This window comes from Pezoporus occidentalis, unplaced genomic scaffold, assembly GCF_034315485.1.
Source record: "Pezoporus occidentalis ecotype Australia unplaced genomic scaffold, CSIRO_AGI_Poc_V1 ctg47, whole genome shotgun sequence".
NCBI lineage: Eukaryota > Metazoa > Chordata > Aves > Psittaciformes > Psittacidae > Pezoporus > Pezoporus occidentalis.
The window spans coordinates 568,626-590,344 of NW_026915802.1; the positions used below are offsets into that span (position 1 = coordinate 568,626).

Here is a 21,719-nt window from a genome sequence, read left to right on the forward strand (position 1 = left end):
ATATTGTGTCCAGTTCTGGGCCCCTCAGTTCAAGAAGGACAGGGAGCTGCTGGAGAGAGTCCAGCACAGGGCAACCAAGATGATTAAGGGAGTGGAGCATCTCCCTTATGAGGAAAGACTGAGGGAGCTGGGTCTCTATAGTCTGGAGAAGAGGAGACTGAGGGATGACCTTATTAGTGTCTATAAATATATAAAGGGGGAGTGTCACGAGGATGGAGCCAGGCTCTACTCAGTGGCAAACAATGATAGGACAAGGGGTAATGGGTACAAACTGGAACACAAGAGGTTCCACTTAAACTTGAGAAGAAACTTCCTCTCAGTGAGGGTGACGGAACACTGGAACAGGCTGCCCAGGGAGGTTGTGGAGTCTCCTTCCCTGGAGACATTCAAAACCCGCCTGGACACATTCCTGTGTAACATTATCTAGGTGTTCCTGCTCCGGCAGGGGGATTGGACTAGATGATCTTTCGAGGTCCCTTCCAATCTCTAGCATACTGTGTGATACTGTGTGATAAATAAATTTGTGATGCTGCTTCCCCTGTTTTGTCTCAGAGGCAATGTTGTGAAGTGATCATAAGTGGAAAGGAATGAGGAAAGAAATGCTGATGCTCTTTGCACAGGGATGAGACACAGATGCACAAGGACTAATAAAGTAAAACTGGAAAGATTTGCCTAGAGAAACTGTGCATTTTTACAGGGCATGTTATCCATCTTCTCAATCCAGACCTACTGCTTCCCTGCTACCTGTAGTATGCCAGCAGGCAGGAGGAAGCAAAGGACAAAATGTCATCCCTGAATTCCCTGTTTTCCCAGGCAAGGCAAGAAAGGGCAGGTAACATCCATCCTACAGACATGGAGCAGGACTGGCCACAAAGGAAATGCTGCTAATACCTGAACTGTTCCCACTCTAAGCCCTGGACTTCAGGGAACAGGCCAGGTTATAAAGGATGCAGCACAAGGGATGATGATGTACCTGGAGGGGATATTGCATCTGAAAGCCCAGCATTGGAGTCAGCCCCTTGGATGGACAGGTTTCTCCCAATACTTAGAGCAGTATTGTTTTTTCTTCAAATGTGTTCTACTTAGTGCTGGGCTCTCTAAGAGCCATCATCAGCCAGCTGTGGTCTCAGAGTATGTGTGTGCAAATGAGTGAGCAAACATACAGCGTATACAGATTGATGGTGGTGGGAATATCTGGGCCACTGCAACTTGTCCCTGAATCACTGGGGATAACATGGTTCTTGGGTGACCATCTCTGTGTTTGATTGCAGGGAATATTGAATACAGCTGCCCAGCCACGAACGAATGTGAGATCACGAAACGGAGGCGCAAGTCCTGTCAGGCCTGTCGCTTCATGAAATGCCTCAAAGTGGGGATGCTAAAAGAAGGTAAGACAGAGTCAGACTGAGAATTGTTCTCTGTCCCAATAGCACCTGAGACTCCAGGCCTTGCAGGATCTCTTAGGGTAACTGCATGCTGCCCTCTCTGGCTTTCCAAAGGTGTGTTTTTAGGGGCTTTGTAAAATAGTCAGGATGTGCAGGGACCAAGAGAGCAGTCCAGGGAGAAGGATTCTAGTCAGCACCCTCATGATAGGATATTACTTCTAATACATGCAAATTTGAAAAAAAACTGGTGGTGCCAGACTTTCCCAAAGGAACCCCAGGCTGGAAGGTGTTTCACTTCTTTTTCCCCAGTTCATTTTGCAGTGTTGAGGTCATTTTGCCCTTTGTGTGAACATGACTGGCTTCGCTGGGCTTTGTAAAGTAAGGATGGAGTTAATGCAGAGCTATAGCACAGTGTGCAACAAAAATCTGTCCATATTCCCACTTGGGAGACTATTCGAAGATGGGCAGAGGTTTGTCTGAGAGCTGAGGGTCCCCTGCCCTGCACACCCAGCCTGCGCTGTGCTCAGCCTGTTGATATGTTCAACGCTCTCCACTCTCCAAGCAGTGTTCAGCTTCTTTCTTGTGCTGCTTTTCCTCCCCCCACTGCCCTCCCCAGTCCTTGTCCATTCAAGGTGGACCACAGGGAATTCAGTGGCAATTAAACATATTCTTATAGATTGACTATAAAGCTTTGTTTCCCTTGGGTCTCTCTGAGAGAGGCAGCAAGGGGAGAGGAAGGGAAAGGAAGGAGAAGCATTGCATGTAACTCTGCATTTCTGTACCTGGCAGAGCACAGTCCCCTCAGTTTAACCACAAGGAACAGCAGCTGGTTGTGATCTGCACAAGTCCTGTATGCTGGAGCCAAGATGCCAGCTTGCAGCTTGCTTCCAGGTCATATCTTCATAGCAGCTGGTGATAAATTGTACAGTGTCACTTGAACGTGTATTGCTTTGCACGAGGGCGCTCTCGTTTCTTGAGACGCAAGTTGATGGCAGCCAGTATTGTTAAGAATGTAGATTAGATGTTAAACCCTGTTCTGTTCTTTGATGGATGTGTAGTTTCTGTGGTTAAATATCTTCCTGCTAGAGCACCCCAGTAACCAAGCAGAGGTGGTGCAGGTTTGTGTAGTCTGGCTCTCCCTGAGGTGTAGAGACTGTAGACTCAGAGGATCATGATCCACTGCTGGGAGGGAGGCACCTACTTTTGGACCTAGATAGGGACCACTGGAAACCTGTTTCTCTACATGTGGTAGTTCATGAAGGGGATATATCCCCTTACCCACATGCCAGTCCACACTAGTGACACTGGCATTAGTGGGAGCGCAGTTTGGTAATGCACTCTAGGCTGCTCATACTAATCCCATAAACCAACCTTAAAAGCCTGAGCTTTTAAGTGGCTCCAGTCACACTGCAGAGCAGCAGCATGGGTCCAGGCTTGCTGGCTGCCTGTGTCTGTGCTGCCCTGCATCCAATCATTTGAGCTTCTCAGAGCAGGCAGCTGGGGGAGCAGAGCCACAGAACCCTGCACTGGCATGTTTGACTGTGTGGCCAGGGCATCCTCTGCTTCCAGTTTTGGGAGTTTGGCACAGTCCAGAGCAGGTTCTTGTGAAGTGTTCTGTGGCTTAGACTCCAAGTTATGTGAAAACAGTTAACTCCTTCCAGACCAGAATCAGGCTGGAAAGCAATGTAGGTTCACTCACACCATGCTGTGCCTGAACTCCTGAACCTCATGGGATACTATACATGGCAACCTGAAATTTGACTCTACAAATGCTTTTGTGCTGAGGTATATTTAGTTATTCATATAGGGATTGATTTGGCATCATTAAAGCCACTGGGGAAGGACGGCTTGCTATTGATATTAGTGTATCCATAATACACGCCCATAATATTTAGAGCTGTGGAATATACAGTATAAAGATTTATTGATAGTAATGGGATGCAGGAACACATGACAATATCAAGAGCAGCAGAGGAGACTCCACTGGCAATCTGCAAATAGTACTCCCACATCCTAACACAGAGTGGGGAAGTAATGTGGGGCAAGCATCTTTTTTCCTTTGTGCTTTTTTTATTGCTCAGTTTCCCAAGATGGGAAATAAGGGTCATACTGCTTTGCTTTGCAAAAGGATTGTGAAGACTGATTAGTTAACTTTATGTGAAGTCTGGTGGAAGCACAAAGTACTAATTCAGTCAGTACACATCTCTAAAAGCAAAATCCAAAAAGGGGGGGAAATGGGTTTACCGTCTTTGGTCTTCACAGACCCAGGAATTTCTGGAAAGAACAAATCCATAATTGTTTGACAACCTCAAAAATGCAGAATTGACAAGGGATTTTGGATTAGAAAAGGTTCATTGGTCTTTTTCATCTCTGATCTGTCATCCTATTAGCTCATCCATCCCTTTTCTTTGCCAGGGCAGGAATGTTCCCAGCTGTGTAGTTCTTGTAGTTTAATTTTGTTTTTTAAATCCCTGATGTCTTGGTTTCCCCAGAGAGCATGTTCTGGAGTCCCCCAGCACTTGTTAGGACAAGATGTGTCTTGATACTTGAGCTAGGATTATTTTTTTTCCCTTTCAGTAGTTCCCTTTTCTGCTTTACTGTGTTGTACTTGTCTTTCCCTTGGCTTCATCTGTGGCAGAAGGTTGCTAAGACAGGGTCTTTAGCCTCCTTGATTACCAGAGGTTTGGAGAAGAACAGTCTTGTGATTAAAGGCAAGATCTAGAAACTACTTCTTCTCTTGACAGGTTTCTTCTTGTCCTTTGCACCGAGTTGGTAACTTAGTGGGGACATTTCTGGGTAAAGAAACTGTCCTTCCTCTGAAGAAGAGTATAATACTCCATTAGTACCTAATTAAGGGCTTCATGATTTCTTCTCATTAAGGGGGGAAAGGTTTTCCTGGTCATTGTCATCATACATGATGTTCATACAATCTCCTGCCCACTGGGCATAGGCATAAGCCTGTTCTTCAGGCAGAAGGCACCACTATTCAGAGATGGCAGAATCAGGAAAACATGACTTCAAGCTTCTGCCTTACACTTTAAATGCTCAGTTGCTGCTGCCAAAGAGACACAGGCCCTCCCCCTGGGAGTACATATAAGGGGTCACCAGACATCTTCTCTTCTCCCTGTAGGGACTGCCCCTTTGAATGTAGCCCTTCAAGATCTGGGGAGACTGCCCCTAACACAAAAGTGCAAGTTATTCAGGCAGCGCCGAGTGAATGAAGATCAGGGCAGGAAGAGAGCCAGTGGAGCAATCAATAGGTGTCTCAGATATCCAGGCCACTTTCTTTAAGAGAGCTCTGATCAATGCATTGCAACAAGGGAACTGCACGGACATCAGAGCTTTGCTGTCTCAGGTTCTCCTGGCGTGACACTGCAGAGCTGGCCAGACTCGCTGGGGAAAGTGGCAGGCAGAAAGCTCTGCCCACGGAGCCCAGCTGGCTCAGATGTCTGAAGTGTTGGCCTGTCTGGCTGCTTGTGTCTCACTTTCCCCTTCCATCTTGAGTGTGCCCCCAGAGAGCATTAATTAGCCCCTCACTAGCAGGCTCAGATAGGAAGCTGCTGAATCTGGAGTCCAGGATTCCAGCAGACTCCAGTCCCAATGACCTGTGAAGAGGCAACATTCCTAGAAAATCTGTGCTGTGCTGCTCTTGTCCTTGCTGTAGCACCAGCCTGCGGGCAGTGGGAGATGAGGCTTCTTCACAACTTCATCCAATAGAAGTGCATGGCCCCTTCTCTGCAAAACTTAGGGAAACCTGAGCACCCTGTGGTACTGCTGACCCCAAATGAAGAAGATGATATCTATATACATGCCTGGCCAGTGTGGATGATCAGTGAAGGAAAACATGCCCTGCAACTTGCAGAGGAGAGGCATTGTACAGAGCTGGACATCCTTGTCTCTGACCACCCCATAGCCCCTCTACTCCCAGCACTCTCTGCCTTGTGCTCCCAATGACCAAAACGTAGCTCTTTAGCTCTGGGCTCTACAAAGTAGATCTAGATCTCTCTGGCTCTCAAGGATGATGGATAGAGAAATTTCAGTGGTTTAGCAGGTCTCTTTTAAAACCTCAATATACCTTGTCAGTTTTGGGGAGAATATAGCCTTGCCATTCACGCTCTAGCCACCCATGGCCTTTCAGTTTTACAGCAATTTGTTTGTCATCTAGAGGTAGATGTAATTTCAGGTGACACACGGCTTCTGCAAATGGGCTCAGAGGTTTGATTTTGGACGTTGGCTGGTTAAACATGACCTCACAGCCTTGCCCTCCACACCTCTGCTGCCTCTCTGAAGTCACAGTCCTGTGTGTCACCTTGCAGAACTGCACCATGAAGAGGACAGTGATGTCAGTCCTTCTTTGTATGTCAGTGTGGTGGGTTGACCTTGTCTGGCTGAGTGCCACACAAAGTTGCACTCTCAGACCGCCTTCTCAGCAGGACAGGGGAGAAAATACTACGAAGAAGTCCGTGGGTTGAGGTAAAGTCAGGGAGATCACTCAGGAATTATCGTCATGGACAAATTTAAAAAAAATATTTTATAAGAGGAGAGAAGGATATTGAGAAATAAAAACAAAATAAAATCACCTTCCTCCCACTTCTCCTTCCCAGGCCCAGCTCACTCATAAGGTCTGCCTACTCCCCCCCAAACATCACAGGGACTGAGGACTGCAGAGAGCCACCCTGTCTCTGGTGTCTTTGGGAATACCTTGCCTATGAGGAACTTGCAACAAGCTGATAACTTCTGTGCTGCCTAAGGGCCTGCATCTGTGTGAATGTTGGAGGTGGTCCCCGCTATAAAGATGGCAAGCCTGTAATCTCCAGATTTCAGAAGTGGCTGTCTCTTAAATCCATGCTCCTCTTGTTTAAGACCCTGGCTGAGTAGGAAATGATGTAGCCAGTGATACTTTCCTAATGTTTACTCCTAACTCTGCTAGGCATAACTCCTAACTCGCCTAACTTTTTCCCTTACCAGCTGTAGCCAGGGGCTGATGGTACAGATGTTTCCCAATTAAACAAGTCTCTCACCCTGGGCAGGCCTGTCTCTGTGATGTTATAAATTGGGTGCTATAAGATACTATAAATCTAGTATCTAAACAAGGGATTCCAAGCACTGGCAATCCCAAATTACTTCCGCTTAGTAACTTTGCCTTCATCCTTCACTAAAATCCAGATATATGAATCAACAGCTGAGCTCCTTTTTGGCAACATAACCAAATGGAGGGTGTTTCATTTCTGTTTTCAAGTGAAAGAATCTCTCAATGGAGCAAAGTGTTTCCAGCAACCTCTCCCCTTTCCCTCCTGCTCTCATCCCTGCTCCCAGACCATGTGTTCTCAAAAAGGTATTTGATTTCAGTGAAAGCTCAGCTGACATCCCTACAATATGCTCAGGTTTTTGCTTTGTGCTTCCTGGGAACGATGAGGGCTCCTCCGGGGATTCTGGGTAATTGGGTTAGTGGCCAGCTCATGTCAGGAAATTAAAAGGCAGCCCTGATCAGGTTGCTGCTGCATGTGATTTAATGGCTTTGTATTTATAGAGTATTCTGCCTCCAGCCGGTGCCAGAAATACTCACTATTGGAGGCATCCAAATGAAAGAAGAGAAAGAAAAATTATTTTTCTTTCTCTAAAATGCCCCTATGTTTAAAAAGAGACAGGCAACCCCCTGTCCTTTGAAACAGGATCTCCAAGTGCAGTGAGTGGCATCTTGATGTATCATCCACATGTAACTATTTTCCAAGGCATGAATTGAGCATTTGCAATGTGGCTGGGGCTGGGCTGTGTGGTGGCATGACACCGAGCATTGCTGCCTTTGGCAGGGTGATGGTAATTCTCCAAAGAGGAGGCTTCCAGTGGATGGACAGTCCACAAAGTACACACTGGGCTACTGGCACTTGGTATCTTTCTTCTGGCCATAAGACTGGTGCATCCAGGACCCTCCTCACATCTTCTCCCATATCCAATGGATTATAAATCTGTTTAGTTTGGTTCCTCCCATTCCTTTATTAATCTGTTTAGGTTCTTACCATAACTAACTAAATCCCCATTCTGTCAAACATGAAGTCCAGGCTCCATTGATGTAAATCTCTTGAGTAAGGCATCACCTCCACACAGGTTTATGGTAAACACTTTGTTCATTCTGTCACCAGGAATTATGCTCAGTGCTGTTATAATGTGTACGGAAAAGAGGAAGCTGATAAAAGCTGCAACCATCCAGGGGTGTTTAAATCCCAGCCATTGTGTTACAAGCTTTTAGGCAGTTCTGACAACATTGTAAGGCCAGGCTGGATGGGGATTTTGGCAACCTGGTTTAGTGGAAGTTGTCCCTGCCCATGGCAGTGGGGTTGGAACTAGATGATCTTTAAGGTCCCTTCCAGCCCAAACCATTTTATGATTCTATGGTCCCCTGAGGTGAGCAAGAGTGGGGTGGCAAGAGTGGGGTGTGACTTTCCCTGACTCACTTTTGAAGACTGTGCCAGCCCTTGGGCTGCAGGGTATCCTAGGAGGGTCTTTACTCAGAATTGACTGGCACAGCTGTTCTAAATTGAAGAATTAAATAAAAAGTGGACACTAGTTCTTACTGTTGGAAAAGCCGCTGCTGAGGTGACACTGCAAGGTTGCTCTAAGAGGCTGGCCAAGGCAGCAGCATGCTGTGTTGGTGGTTCTAATTCCCTCACCTCTGTGGATCTCCATTGAAAGTGGGCCTCTCTCCCTGCAGTGGTGAGGCCCTCTCCATTGTGTTGCTTACCTAAAAATTTGTTTCGTGATCCATCCTTACGCTCCTTTACCAGTTCCAAAAGGCTCATACGCTCTACCTAAATAGACTGAGACAGAAAACTGAGCTAGAGAAAGCATTAGTTTAACCCTGCAGGGGTTCTCTTGGTAGCCAATGGAGAGAAATATCCATCATGACTCCTGACCTGTCTGACCTGTGAGATGAATGTGGAGGTGCCAGCTTCTCTCTGTTGCCTGTCAGGGGAGCCCAGATGCACAGAAGGGAGCTATCAAAGTCTAAAGTAAGCTGAGTTAAATCACACCCAGGGCTGCAGGTCCCTTTAGGCAGTGAACACCTCTTTGGAGATTTAGCTCTGAACACTACTACTTGGAAAGTTAGTGGGTACTAGGTATATCAGACATCACAGGGCTAACCTGTCCCTCTGAGTCCAGGGACTCTTTAACCAGAGAGACAGTAAAGAAGCATTCCTACGCAACAGCATATCCCTCAAAACATCAAAGGTGGAGGAGGCTGCAACGTCCTGCTTGAACTGATCTAATCTCTCTGTAGGCCCTTGTAACACAGGAGATGGATTTTTTTTAACTCCACTGCCTCCCTCCCCAGGCTAGTTCTCCACCCTTCCATTGCAAGCGTCATTCCCAAGATTGCTGACCTGCATCATGCCAGTTGCTGTGGTTTAATGGCTATGCTGTGACCCTCAAGTTGTTTTTCTATGTTTCAAATGTGTTGGGTAATTACACCAGTCATCTATCAGGAGATTTTGCAGGGGCTGACCTCTTTTTGCAGCAGTATGAGAGCCTAATGGTATAAAGAGTTATTTTTCCCTTCCCATGCTGGAATCTCAGAGTAGTGAAAGAGCCAGTCAGGTTGCAGGGTTGCAGCCTCTTCACTCTCAGACAGGGATGCTTTTCCCTATAGTCTGTTTCTTTCCCCATTTTGGCAAGCCTAACTTTTATGGTCATCACTGCTGTTTCCTAGATGGGCCTCCTCCTGGCTCACTCATCCCATCACCACACCCTGTTGTCTCTCCTGAAGTTCAGAGCAAATAGGGAGACAGAAATTCTGTAGGAGACACCTTGGGCATAATCCTTCTCCCTTTCTTTCTTCTCTGCTTTCAGCCTACTCCTTCCAGTTTCTTTGGGCAGTGCCAATCCATGTACTTTAGATATCAGCTACTGGGGATAGGGGCATCTCTGTTAGCTACAGAGCACCACCCCAACTCAGACCCTGGGAGAGCAAGCAGGCTGCACTGATGCAGAAACTGCAGCTCAAGGGTCAGATGGGCAGTGGCCACAGGACCTGGCTGATATGTGGGGAGGCTCAGCAGAAGCAGCCCCAGGGCCATTGCTCTCTGGCCAGCACTTGCCATATGTTCCTTTCAGTTGTGTCCTCCTTGATCTAGACACATACTGTACCATGCAAACCCTGTACCTTGGCTCCTCCACTAGTTCTTTTGGCAAGATAGATCTTTCTGTTCCTATCAATACATGGCCATGTGATAGGACTCGATGGAAAGTGAGGTGAGGCCAGTAATTTGACGTGACAGCTGATATTGAGCCTAAACTGCATTTCCTACCGGCCAGGGCTTAGCTTCACAGAGCTTTTAAGAGTATTTTTAGTCCTCAGAAAATAAAACAGAAACTAAACCTGACTGTGTGCTGTCGCCTCTGCATACTCGGCTATTTTTACTTCCGACAGACTCGGCCTGGGTCCAGCTTTTAAAAAAAGCTGGAATTATTTTACTTCCATTAAGAAAAAAACCCGAAAGCCTGATGTTATCAAGTCAGCAAGGGAACATCTGATCCCAAACTTGTCGGCAGACGTCTCTCTGAGGGGCATGTCCGAGAAATGCAGGGAGCTTGAATAGATCAGCAGATCAGCTCTACCACTGCAGAGGCTTGGTGCTGGCACAGACCTCGCTGCAAGAGCACTTGGAACACGAGTGGCACCCACAGGACGCTTAGAAAACTGACATCTCTACCCAGGGCAGGACGGTGAGCTGAGAAATCCCGCACAAGTCCTGCTCCCTGCTAGATCAGAGGGGGCTCAGGCAGGCTGGGAGCTGAGAGTGTGCTGCCAGTGAGCCAAGACTCAGTCCCTGCGCCAGACACCGGGGTCAGCACCTAGGTCAGATGGGGTGCCAGAACTCTTATGCAGGGTCAATCAAAAGATAACAAAATTCAGTGAACATCAGCAACATCAGAACAGGGGAGGAAGAGGAGAGGGATATTTCCAGCACAAATAGCCCTCATTTGGTGAAGAAGCAGCTGATAGAAAGGTAGGTTATCAAGGGATGATACTTCCTAAACTTTGCCCTGTACTGTTGCATGTCACATTGTGTATGTAAGCACTCCTTTCATTACTGTTCTAGCAGCCCCTCCTTGCTGATACTGTGAAGAAAGGAGGTCCAGGAATGCTTATGGTGACAATTCTGTAGGATGGGTGCCTTCTCTCTTGGGAAGTGGCGAGTTGTGATCCATATGAGAAATGGTTATGTCCAGGAGCTGGAAGGCAACTGCTTTTTCTTGCAACTGTCTTGTGACGCCGTGGCACCAAATCCTATGTAAGAGTCTTCAGTATGGACCAGCTGCATCTTGTAAGTGGCCACTGCACCTTGCAGTTAAAGCTCAGGAGGCTGCACGTTTGGTGTGAAATCTACCCTTTGGGTTACAGTGTATGTACCACTCAGCCTTGCTCCAGCCCTCTCTCTCTCATCTCCCTTCTCCTTACACTCTCTCACTTCCATTCATACCTTAGTTTACATACCTCTCAGTTTCTTCTCTGCTTAGTGCTTTCCTTCATGCTGTTTCTCTTGAGTTAACCTACTCTATTTTAATATCCTTTACTGTCCCTTCACAGCCGCATTGTAACCAGATTGCCTATCTTAAAATCAGCCACTGAGGAAATCAAAGTAGAACAGCAGGTATTAACAAGCCACCTGAATACCACAGCTCAGTACCAGGTCCTGATTTTGTGCATGCCCTTCCCTTCCATCTAGGTATGACCCTTTAGGCTGTCAGATCTTTGGGGCAGGGATTCTGCCATGATGCTTATGTCTGGAGTGTCACACTCAGGGACTCAGACTGAAATGCTTTTGTTTGCTATAGCACCTACAGGTTGCTGGACTCAGCAACTAGCACTGGGATGCACTACGTAGGGGTCAGCCTGTTCACCAGCTCTGCAGCTGAGCGATGATGACAGGGTAGGGCAGTGGCTCTGCAAATGCTGGTTGAAAACATTTGCCTCAAGGAGTGTTGCACAGGATGGGGAACAAGAGGAGGACAAACACTTGTTCAAAATTAACAAGCTGAAGTCCTTGGGCAAACAGACCTCTGTCTGCTCAGTGAAGGAAGGAGGGATGGAGGGTAAATCTCTCTGCATCTCTCTTATCTTTTTTTAATGCACTTAACTCCTTTGTGTCTTTATAATCTGATTGAGGGTCCCTAATACTGCTACAACCTGCGCAGCCATCCCTCTGCCAAGCACTGGAAGATGGCATGCTTCTCCTTGGGAGAAAGAAATGAGCTCCTTCCCCATTTCCTCCCTACTCCTCCCAGTCTTCCCTCCCCACTGCTTATCAAACTGCATGGTGAAAGCATCCCGGAGGGCTCTGTATTGGTTTCTCCTGGGCTGAGAATGGCATCTCCTTGCACTGACATCAGGGCCACTGGTGGGGGGGACTGGATTCGTCTATGACCTTTCTTCTAGGAAGGTCCTGGGGAGCTGAGATTAGGGGCTGAATTCCTGCAACCTGTTCTGGATTCCTCCATAATATTTGAACAGACCCTTTTAATTTTCATACCTGGTTGCTTGGTTTACTGACAGTTCCTGAAATTTGTATCTCTCCCTACTCTCCTAGCTTATAGGTAGATGTCATTGATTCAACAGAGAATGGAGTAGAGGTCTTCTTTCTTAGGAAACCACGGTACACTTATAGCAGGAAAGAAATCATGGATGGAAATGAAAGTTTCCTGCTTCGTTCAGGACTTTATTAGTGCTGTTTCTCAGGAATCTCCCTAGATAATCTCAGGTTCGGGATTCCCTTGATGCCCTTTCTGAAATCACTCTCTGGAATACGTTTGGGCTCCCAGGAAGGAGTATTGCCCACAGTGCTACCTGTTGCGATAGGCAACCTTTTCAGAAACAGTAGCATGTAACGATGGAGGAGGATGGTACTTAGGGATGTCAGTGAATTCTTCACACTGGGTGAAAAATAGAAAATGGGGCAGGGGAAGGTAATCACTCAGTTTGATCTGAGTTCACCTATTCAGCTTCGTCTTTTTCTCAATGTCTGCTGGTCTCTCATAGCAGCCACTTGCAGCAGTTCCCTTACTCTGTTGAGCTCCAGGCCTGCTCATTCCTGCTTTTCCTGCTCAGTGGGAGCAGCGGGACTCTTAAAAGGAAGCAGCTACACAGTGTTAACAGCACCATGACTCTACGCCTCTGTCCCCAGACACCACAGTTTATAGGTAATGCAACCTAGACCTCCATGCAGGTGTTGCTACTGCCAGTGAGATTTTGACTGTGAGTGCTGCTGGCCTGGTTGGTGTTGCTGTAGGGATGCTCTTGGTACTGTCTGTAAGTCAAACCGATTTGAATGCTGCAGCCATGAAGAGTATCAGGATCTAGATGGTGTAGCAGGTAATGGTTTCATGCGGTGCAAGCAGGGCTGGTGTGAGTGTACAGTAAAACCTTTCTCTTTCCTGTGTTGTCGTAAGCGAATGGTATTGAAGTGCACAGTATGACAGACCTGTCAGCAGACTGCAGGCTTTTTCAGGTGTACAAGTTGTTCAAAAAGCATCACTTCAATGCTGATTCGGAGTGTTTGCTTTTAGTTGTTTGTGTTTATGTAGTGGATTGATTGCAAAATATTAATGCCTTACTGGGATTAGTAATTGTATCACATAATTGATTCCTGTGAGCAGACTGGATAAACTCATGTGTTTCTAAGGAAGTACTTGCATAGTGTAAATTTATATTTTTATTCTATTTGAATGCTTCTACATTTACCTTGAAAATTTGGTTTTTTTTTTGCAACAGCTTTTTCTCCCAGCAAGACTGTTACCCCAGTTTCACAAGACCAATTACCAGAGATCATATGGCTGGCCAGAAATAACCTACAATTGGACAAATACTTATGGCTCTTTTCACTATTTGTTTTTAACATAGTATGTTGTACTAATACAGCAGTGCAGCTGCTGCTCCTGTTCTATTGATGCTGCTATGGTTCTTTGCATGGTGACAATCACTGATGCTTCCCAGTCACTGGGAACTGTTTTCAATCTGCTGTTTGCAGTTTGATTCACTGTATTTTGAAAGAGTTGAAACAAATTCTTCAGTGACCCCCTACTTCAGCTTTATCGTTGCTTGATTGTAGTAGAGGTTGTTTCTATTTATTTTGGTTCTACTTTTCTTGCAGTTGCCTTACTTGATCAAGGCTGAAACATCTTTGTTGAATTCATAGCTCATAATCTATTTGCTATAGGTCACGTTTTCAAATATAAACACTGAGAGGCCACAGAACATTTAACTCCTCATTTTTAAGAACAATCTAAAAACTTATTTTTATAACTGCAGGTCTGATTGATATTTAAAGGTGCTTTTTTTTTAAGCAAGATCACCTAGAGGGCATTGAAGTCTGAAGCTTTTCATTTGCCCATCCAAACTGATGGTGATTCAAGAGTTTGAATAGGTTAATTTACGTCTTCATTAATGTTTTGAATAAAAGTAATGCTCCCAGCAGCATAGTTAGAGCTGGAGGCAGTCTAGCTGGTATTATTGGGATTGCTGGTTTCAGCTGAGATCTCAAGTGTTTGGGAGAGGGAAGCTCCCCAGGGTGTGGGGAATGTCTTACTTAGCAATTTCTAGCATCTGCATGTCAAGGTTCCCTATGGCACTAAGGAATCATGAGGATTTATCTTATTTTACCTGCAGGTGTTCGTCTGGATCGAGTCCGTGGAGGCCGTCAGAAATACAAAAGGAGACTGGATTCTGAGAGCAGCACTTATCTGAGCTTACAGATCCCTCCCCCAGCTAAAAAACCATGTATGTATTGGTCTTGAATTGAGGTCCTCTGAGCAACCATTAGGTTTCTCTTTATTTGTTTCCCAAAATGTACAGTGGAGCAGTTGTTGCTTCTGATTGCCGTGTTAGTCACCGGCACTGGGATTTTTTTCTAATGATCACAGTGCAGAGGTAAACTAGGTATAGCTGAGGTACAGCCCAGGTACTGTATTCATAAATACCAGACCTTTTCTATGAGATTATGTAAATCCATTTAGTGATACTCTGATCTTTTCCTGTATCCAAGCAATGTTAACAAAACTGGCCCTGTGCTGATTTCTCCCTTCCATACTACCTACCCATAGTTCTCTAAACTTTTCCACAGTCCACCAGCTGCTTATTCATGCCTTCGCTGTCCCTTGTTGGACCTACAAGACAATGGCTGACAACCTTATAGTAGCTTCTTGCTATAGCTTGTCATCCCTGTACAGAGCTGGTTTAAAACAGGCAGATAACAGCCTGTGTATCTGCAGTGAAGTATTCTCCTGTTGTGGACAAAACCATTTCTAAGGTCTTATGGGCTCTATAGTCATGTCTTATCCAAGGAAGGTCCTTCTAGAAAGGGCTGTTATGACACCTTATGTCGTGAGAGATACAACAACTTCTCCTTTGAAAAATGCAGTGACTAAGATCGTCTCCCATTTGCTGGTGGCTGAGCCAGAGAAGATTTATGCCATGCCTGATCCAACCATGCCGGAGAGTGACATCAAAGCCCTGACAACCCTCTGCGACCTGGCAGACAGAGAGCTGGTGGTGATCATTGGCTGGGCTAAGCACATCCCAGGTAAACTGTGGGAATTACAAGGGTGTAAGTATGAGCAGCGAAGGGAGGTATTATTTATCACTGTGCATCAGATTTTTATCTACAGTGATGGGTGGAAATTACTGCTTGTGGTGGGCTCTCATTGGTAACAAACTCCAGTAGGTGCATAAATTTATGACTGTATGTGTGTGTTCCCTGGGATTATGCAGAAGGCTTTGAGATTATATGATAAAGTTCTCTGTTTTACCTGGCATTGTGTGGCACAGCAAAAGCACTTGGGAAACAGGCCTTGGGACGGTATGGTGGGCTTAGTGATTTTGCACTGCTAGGTCTGTTGCATTTGTCGATGAATAAATGTTACAGCAGTGACCAGACTGCTAATGACAAAGCAGATACCTACCCTGCCTGTAGTGGGCATTCTTGCCCAGACTCAGGAAAGCTTTCCTCATACTGGACTCATCACACAACAAGTCCCATTGGGATGCAGGCCATACTCCCTATTTCCAGTGAATCTCCAGGCTTCTGTGCTGACAAATAATGAGGGCAACTTACTTGCAATGTGACTGGCCTCAGAAGACTCACTGACTATATCCAATAAGTGCCTGTATGATTGAGTGACATAGCAAATGTCTCATGCCTGCAGGTAGGATGGACCCAGGCTGAAGGAGCAGACATGGCCCTCAAGGGGGTTCTGGGGACAAAGATTTGATCTGGAAAGGGAAAATTCCCCTCTTTCTCTAGTTCTCTCCCACCCCTGCAAAAACAAAACAAAACAAAGATAGGTTAGATTGGCTTGTGGAAAAGGTTGGCCAGGGAGCTTAGGGGATGTCCTTGAGGTTTACATGGCTGCTTTCCAAAGACTGCTTCAGAAGATTAGTGTGAACAGGTCACTACAGCTATCTCCTGTCTTCTGTCCCACTTTCTTGTGTCAGGAGAGTATCTGAGGCTAAGCCATAGGATCACAGGATTTAACCCATATTGCACATTGTCTGTGTCTTCCACTGCATGGGTTTGTGTTCTCTTGATTTGGTTCTTGGCCTTAAGTTCTTCCTTGTCTGATGAGGCATCTCACGATGAGTGATCAGACAGTTTACATCTCCCATGTATTTTGTTTCTCTTTCTTCGTGGCTCCTCTTTTGGCTTTTTGGTCGCTGCTTCTCTTTCAGAGGGAGCATTTCTCCTGTGAGTCAAGGGTTAGTGGTTTCCTGGGCTAGATGGAACATGGACTATTAATTATGTGGTGGGACTATGAAGTCTGGAAAAACTTCTTCAGGACAGTGTTTCTGAGTAGAGGTTAATCTCAGTGGTGCCCTTCTTACATGAGATCTGCAGTATCTGCAGGGATTATACCCGTCGCTAGTGCCAAAATCCATCTGGGGCTGATTCATCACAAGTGGGGTTACAATGGTGATTAAGGAACTCAGCATGGATTGCTCTACTAACCCAGAACTTGGGGTGTTAACAGGAATGGTTTTAATACAATGCAATTAGCTGTTACAGCTGTCCAGTGAGGTGCTGTTGTATGTTCTAACCTTGGCTGTGTCTGTTCACGCAGCATGCTCTGCTGGAGTTCTCTAGCTTGCAGCTGTGGAATGAGCATGGGATGCTCAGCTCCAAGTTCATACAGAGTTTTCCAGCCTGCCATGGCGATGATATCCCAGAACAGGAGTGTAGTAGAAATTACTCCTGCACTGTTGAAGGGGGTCTTTCTCTCTTTTCTGAAAGGCAGGACATACCTGCCATCATCTCAGCTTGCTTTTTGTATCTTCCTTTCCTGTCAAAGGCCCTGCAACATGGTAATAGCCATCAGCCTGGCACAGTTCAGACCAGCAGCAGTATTATAACAGGACTGTGTGCACAGGAGCTTAGGGATTGTTACACAAGGGAGCAATACTCAGAAACAAACATAATAAAAGACTGTTCATAAAATTGGAACAAAATACTCTGCAGTTCTGAAACAAATATAAAACATACTGAGTTAGGCAGCAAGGGGGCAGAGCAGGGCAGGGCCAGGAGGCTGCCAGGTGTTTAGATTATCCATGCCCTGTACTTCTCCCTTCCCAGGAATTTGAGCAAAACAAAATTGCTTCCTGTGTTCAAAAACTCTTGGAGAGAGGGGGATGGAGAAAAGACCAAGTCACAAATTCCTGCCATATATTCACACTGGAATCAGTAAAAACCAGTGTGATGTTAAAATCATACCAACCCTTCAGGATCCCAGGTGTCAGCACAAACTTGTACCCCACAGTGTTAGCAAATATAATCAGTTAAAGATACTCTTCTATGACAACAAGAAAGCATGATTTAATGGTGTTTAGCAAGTATTATTAGCTCAATAGCCTTATTAACCATTAGCTCAAAAGCCATGCTTAGCCAATGTGGAGTTATCCCCTTCTGTGTGAGGCCCCCTCCCCGCTACCCACCCTCCCCCCTGTGCTAATTGTCTTTGAAGATCTACCTTTTCTTCGTGCTTGCTGCAGGGAGACAAGACTTCTCTCAAGGGGTGACGATGAAGGCTCTCCCAGGGTAGCTGTTGTGCTGTTCTCACTAGGAAGACGATAGTACTAGCACAGAATGAAATATGGCAAGTGGAGTGACAGCAGCTGTGTCTGGAGTGGCCTCAGATCCTATAATTACATCTCCCTTTATTACCTCTGCTAATGGCCCTCCAGGATGACAGAAATGATAATAAATTAACAGATTATGAACTCCACTTGCCACAAATTATGTGACTTTTTTTTTTTTTAATTCTGTGAGCTCCCACTGCCAAACCACGGGAATAAAAAAAAGAAAAAAAGAAAAAAGACAAAAAATAAAACCCCTGAATGTCACATCAGCTATTGCAAATAAAGCAGCTCTTCTCAAACTGGCAAGGAGGGAAACATGCGTGCAGCTCTCTGCTAGATACAGAGTCTCTTCTTTTTGGGAGCCTAGGGATGGCAGTGGAGCATTCATCACCTTTCAGGATCACACCTGAGAAAAGCAGCAAGAAACAGATCGCTGAGGACACTTTCTGGATGCTGTGCCATCAAACAGCTTGGGAACGCAATAGGACTGGATTTTATCAGTCCCTGGGAGCTGTAAGATGGTGCAGCATTTGAGTTTCACTAGAGGTTCTCCAGTCTTATAAACCTGTAATAGCAAGCCTGTGTTTTTGGCCAGGTGAAATTAGCATTTACCTTTCCTGATGTCGAGATTCTTAGTGTGGAAGACTCCAGGTTGTATGGTCTTCCCTTGTCTGTGCTGACTGCAATGATATGGGCACAGTTCTCCAGCCCTTGCATTCTACATGTGTAAACACTGGAGGAAAAGGGTCCCGATTCTGTCAGATGTTTCCAGTCAAGGCTTGGCACTGCAGCGCTCCCTCCTTCATGCCCTCCTGCTGGAGCTGGAGTCCTTGGCTACCTGGGAGTGCTTCTGGCAAAGGGCTTTCCCAGGTGGGTAGGGCAACTGCAGCTGGCTCTTCTGTTCTCCCTGGCACAGGACAAAGCATGGTCTTTCTTCTGCAGTTCCCACCCACCGTAACTGCCTCTGGGAAAGAGTGATTAACAGAGATGCTACTGCGAGGGTTAAATACATTTTCCTACTTTATTCTCTAGCAGATAAAGTGTCAGCCATGTCTGTCGTGGATCTTCTCACTCTATACTACATGACTGTTTCTCAATCTTTAACAAATTTCATTGGCAGAGTGCAGGGAGGCGATGGCATAACCCCTTTTGTAATCCAGATGGAGAATGAAGATGCAGAAAGGCCACGTGGCTGACCCAGAAACTGGACTTCAGGCAGCAGTGTAAATGCTGGGCTGTTCTGCATGGTCAGAGCTAGGAGAAGGGTGACCAAAGGAGAGATTCCAGGTGCTGAAGAGTGACAATGGCTGTGCACAGCACCACTCACCTATCTCAGGGCTGATTTTATCAGTTCCCTTCTGCAGGGAGAAGACCTAGGGAGACAGAATCCCAAGCCTTTGAGCTGTGTCAGCCTACACTTGGACTAGTCAGCAGGGCTACACATACCAGCTCCAGGAGGTAAGGGGCAGAAAGGCAAGGCAAAGGACAAGGCACCCCTGAAGTATTCACAGCCTGAGTAAGGTGTGGTATTCACCAGGTGCAGGACTACATGGAGCACCGGCTGTGCTGTACAAGGATCAGTCTTACAGCCATGGAGCTGGATTTGCGGCTCTTCTCCCTAGGAGCCTGGACGCCTCTTTAGCTGTTCCCTCTGGCTCTCCCCCCCAATGGTTTATTGATTCTTCCCTCCCACCTACTGCTCCCCTCAGACCTTGCACACACAACACGTGACAGCTGATTGGTATCTGTTAATTAATGTGGCCTGGGGCCTCTTTTCTATTCAGTGGCCTGATAAGGGAAATTGGATGTCCAAGGGCTGCCAGGCCATTATCACCCTTTGCTTCCCCTGGCAACACAAACACAAAACATGGCGTAGTGATAAATAAATACCACTAACCCACCCTTCTGCCTTCCCTTCCCCAGCTGAGATAGCAAAGATAGAAAAAAAACCCCACAGTTGGTCAATATAGCAATCATCAGCTCTTTTGTTAATTGCCAACTTGATAACAAGAGAAATCAAATGATCATCATGGTGGCTGGCTATGAAGGCCCTGATGTGGGGCCAAGAACTGTGAGCAGGGAGGGCTGTGGGATGAAGGAGTCCTGCTGAGTCTAGCACACAGACAGTGGGGCTGGGAGGCTCCTGCACAGCGGCTAATGAGTGCGCAGGCCTCTTGGTGAGCCCTGAGGCTCCCTCTGGGGAGAAAACTGGCAGGGGAGGTTGGTGGAACATCTCCCCCCCTCCTTCCACAGCTGAGGGGTGCCTGGTGGTCCTCTTCTCTCACAGCCCTGGGAATCTTTAGATAAAAGGAGCTGCCAAAAGGTGCAGTCCCTGCCTGTCAGTGGTGAGCAGGAGCTGCCTAGATGGGACGAACACACTGTGCTTGAAATCCCTCTCTGTAATGGCTATGGCACAATGCCCATCTCCCAGGATCTTTCATGGTCTGGCCTGCAAGGGTACCTGGTACATAGGATGTAACAGCTTGCTTTCCCACACACTTTATCTTTTTACCCCTGAAGGCAGACAGTGCCCTTGTGTTTCGGCCTCTCCACTTTCTCAAGTGGCCACTGGGGCTGTCAGGGTCTGTCTTGAGACTGTGCTTGCTCTCTCTGTACTTGAGAAGAAAGACTTGCTTCACTGCTGGGTGCTGATTCTGTTGCTGCTAGGTTTATTAGGTCCTTGTATGGCACCATAAAGATATTTTCGACACTGGGTAAGGTGGTTGGCTGTGAGGTGCAGAAAGCTGATGGCGTGGAGCTCAGGGAGTGATGAGGAATAGAAAAAGTTTTTGCTTACGGATTGAATACATTCCAGTGCTCTGTTGTGGCAGGACCTTCTCTCACACTGACCAAATGAGAGATTGTGGTATGCTTGTAATTAAAGCCTCTGTCATTCCCTCCTATCCCATCAGAAGCCTCTGTCATTCCCTCCTACCCCATCGGAAGCCCTCTTTTCTGCCATGTGTAGCTGTTTTCTGCTCTTTGGTCAGCTGGGGCAGATTAAATAGGCTGCAGTACAAAACCACAGAGGAACAGTGAGCAGGACGATGTGGTACAAAACAGTTGCTACTATAAAAGAAGCAGAGATGATTGAAAAGAGGTTGTCGTTAACCTTGGGTTGCCATAAACAGTCTGATCATCAGAACTCTTGTGGGTGGGCATAGGAGCAAAGAGAAGAGTAAGGTCCATGTGTGCTGATTGCCACAGAGACAGGGTCACTTTAATAATCTTTTATAAATTATTTTTGACAGCAGCAGGAGAGTGCTTGGGATGAATCCCAGGGAAACTAAGGACCCCAGGCTCCTTGAGGCTCTGCTTCATACCCATTTGACTGTGTTTGTCGTTTGTCCTTTGCCCTCTCAGGGTTCTCCAACCTCTCCCTTGGGGACCAGATGAGCCTCCTGCAGAGCGCCTGGATGGAAATCCTCATCCTGGGCATTGTGTACCGTTCCCTGCCATATGAAGACAAACTTGTCTATGCTGAGGACTACATCATGGATGAAGAGCACTCTCGCCTGACGGGGCTGCTGGAGCTTTACCTGGCCATCCTACAGCTGGTGCGCCGCTACAAGAAGCTCAAGGTGGAAAAGGAGGAGTTTGTCACACTCAAAGCTCTGGCCCTTGCCAACTCAGGTACAGCCCTAGCCCAGTCACCGTTACAATCAGGGAGTCAAGGCCCACACTGTTATCTAGCCTGGGAGGAAACTAGAGACTGCTGCCTGAGACTGTGCTCTGTCTGTGTCATGCAACATCCTCAAAGCTCCTCTCTGTCTACAGAGCAGGACCTAAGCTGGAGAGCAGAGAGAAATTAGGCTTGTTGCTGCTAGAGCCTAAACTGTGCTCTGGCTCTGTATTAGAGAGTGGAATCAGGCAGGGATGGGGTGGCTGCTGGTTTCTGGCAGTAAAAGAAAGCCTGTGAAGCCCTTCTCCACTAGTGAGCTGATTCCAGTGCCATGAGCTCAGAAAAGGGGATGTAGGACACCCCTGCATCCACTTCAGTAGTGTTCAGTTGGTCAGCTACAGCAAACAGGGAAACCTTGGTCCCAGTTTCGAATCCCACAAAAAGCTGTGGGATTTGGGCTCCCCAGTCCTGTCCTAGAAATGTTCAGTGACCACAGACACTGAATCTCCCTTAAACTGGGAGACAGCGTGGATCTGGATGGTAGAGCATAAGCCTATGTTGCCTATTCTATTTCCTCTTGTGAAGAGGATGA

At 46.6% G+C, this 21,719-nt stretch overlaps 1 protein-coding gene across 10 annotated transcripts in view; it reads left to right on the forward strand.

The window, feature by feature from the left end:
* Nucleotides 1–21,719, forward strand: part of ESRRB (estrogen related receptor beta) — a 141,218-nt gene that overhangs the window by 108,566 nt on the left and 10,933 nt on the right. For 8 of the 10 annotated variants that reach the window (XM_062636122.1, XM_062636117.1, XM_062636121.1 and 5 more), the window contains 4 exons: nt 1,272–1,388; nt 14,047–14,157; nt 14,798–14,959; nt 20,869–21,138. In XM_062636122.1, coding sequence (XP_062492106.1) covers nt 1,272–1,388; nt 14,047–14,157; nt 14,798–14,959; nt 20,869–21,138 — 660 coding nt within the window. Of the gene's footprint in view, nt 1–1,271; nt 1,389–12,730; nt 12,754–12,868; nt 13,004–14,046; nt 14,158–14,797; nt 14,960–20,868; nt 21,139–21,719 lie in introns of those variants that run through there. The other 2 variants (XM_062636127.1, XM_062636126.1) reach the window with 2 other exon arrangements.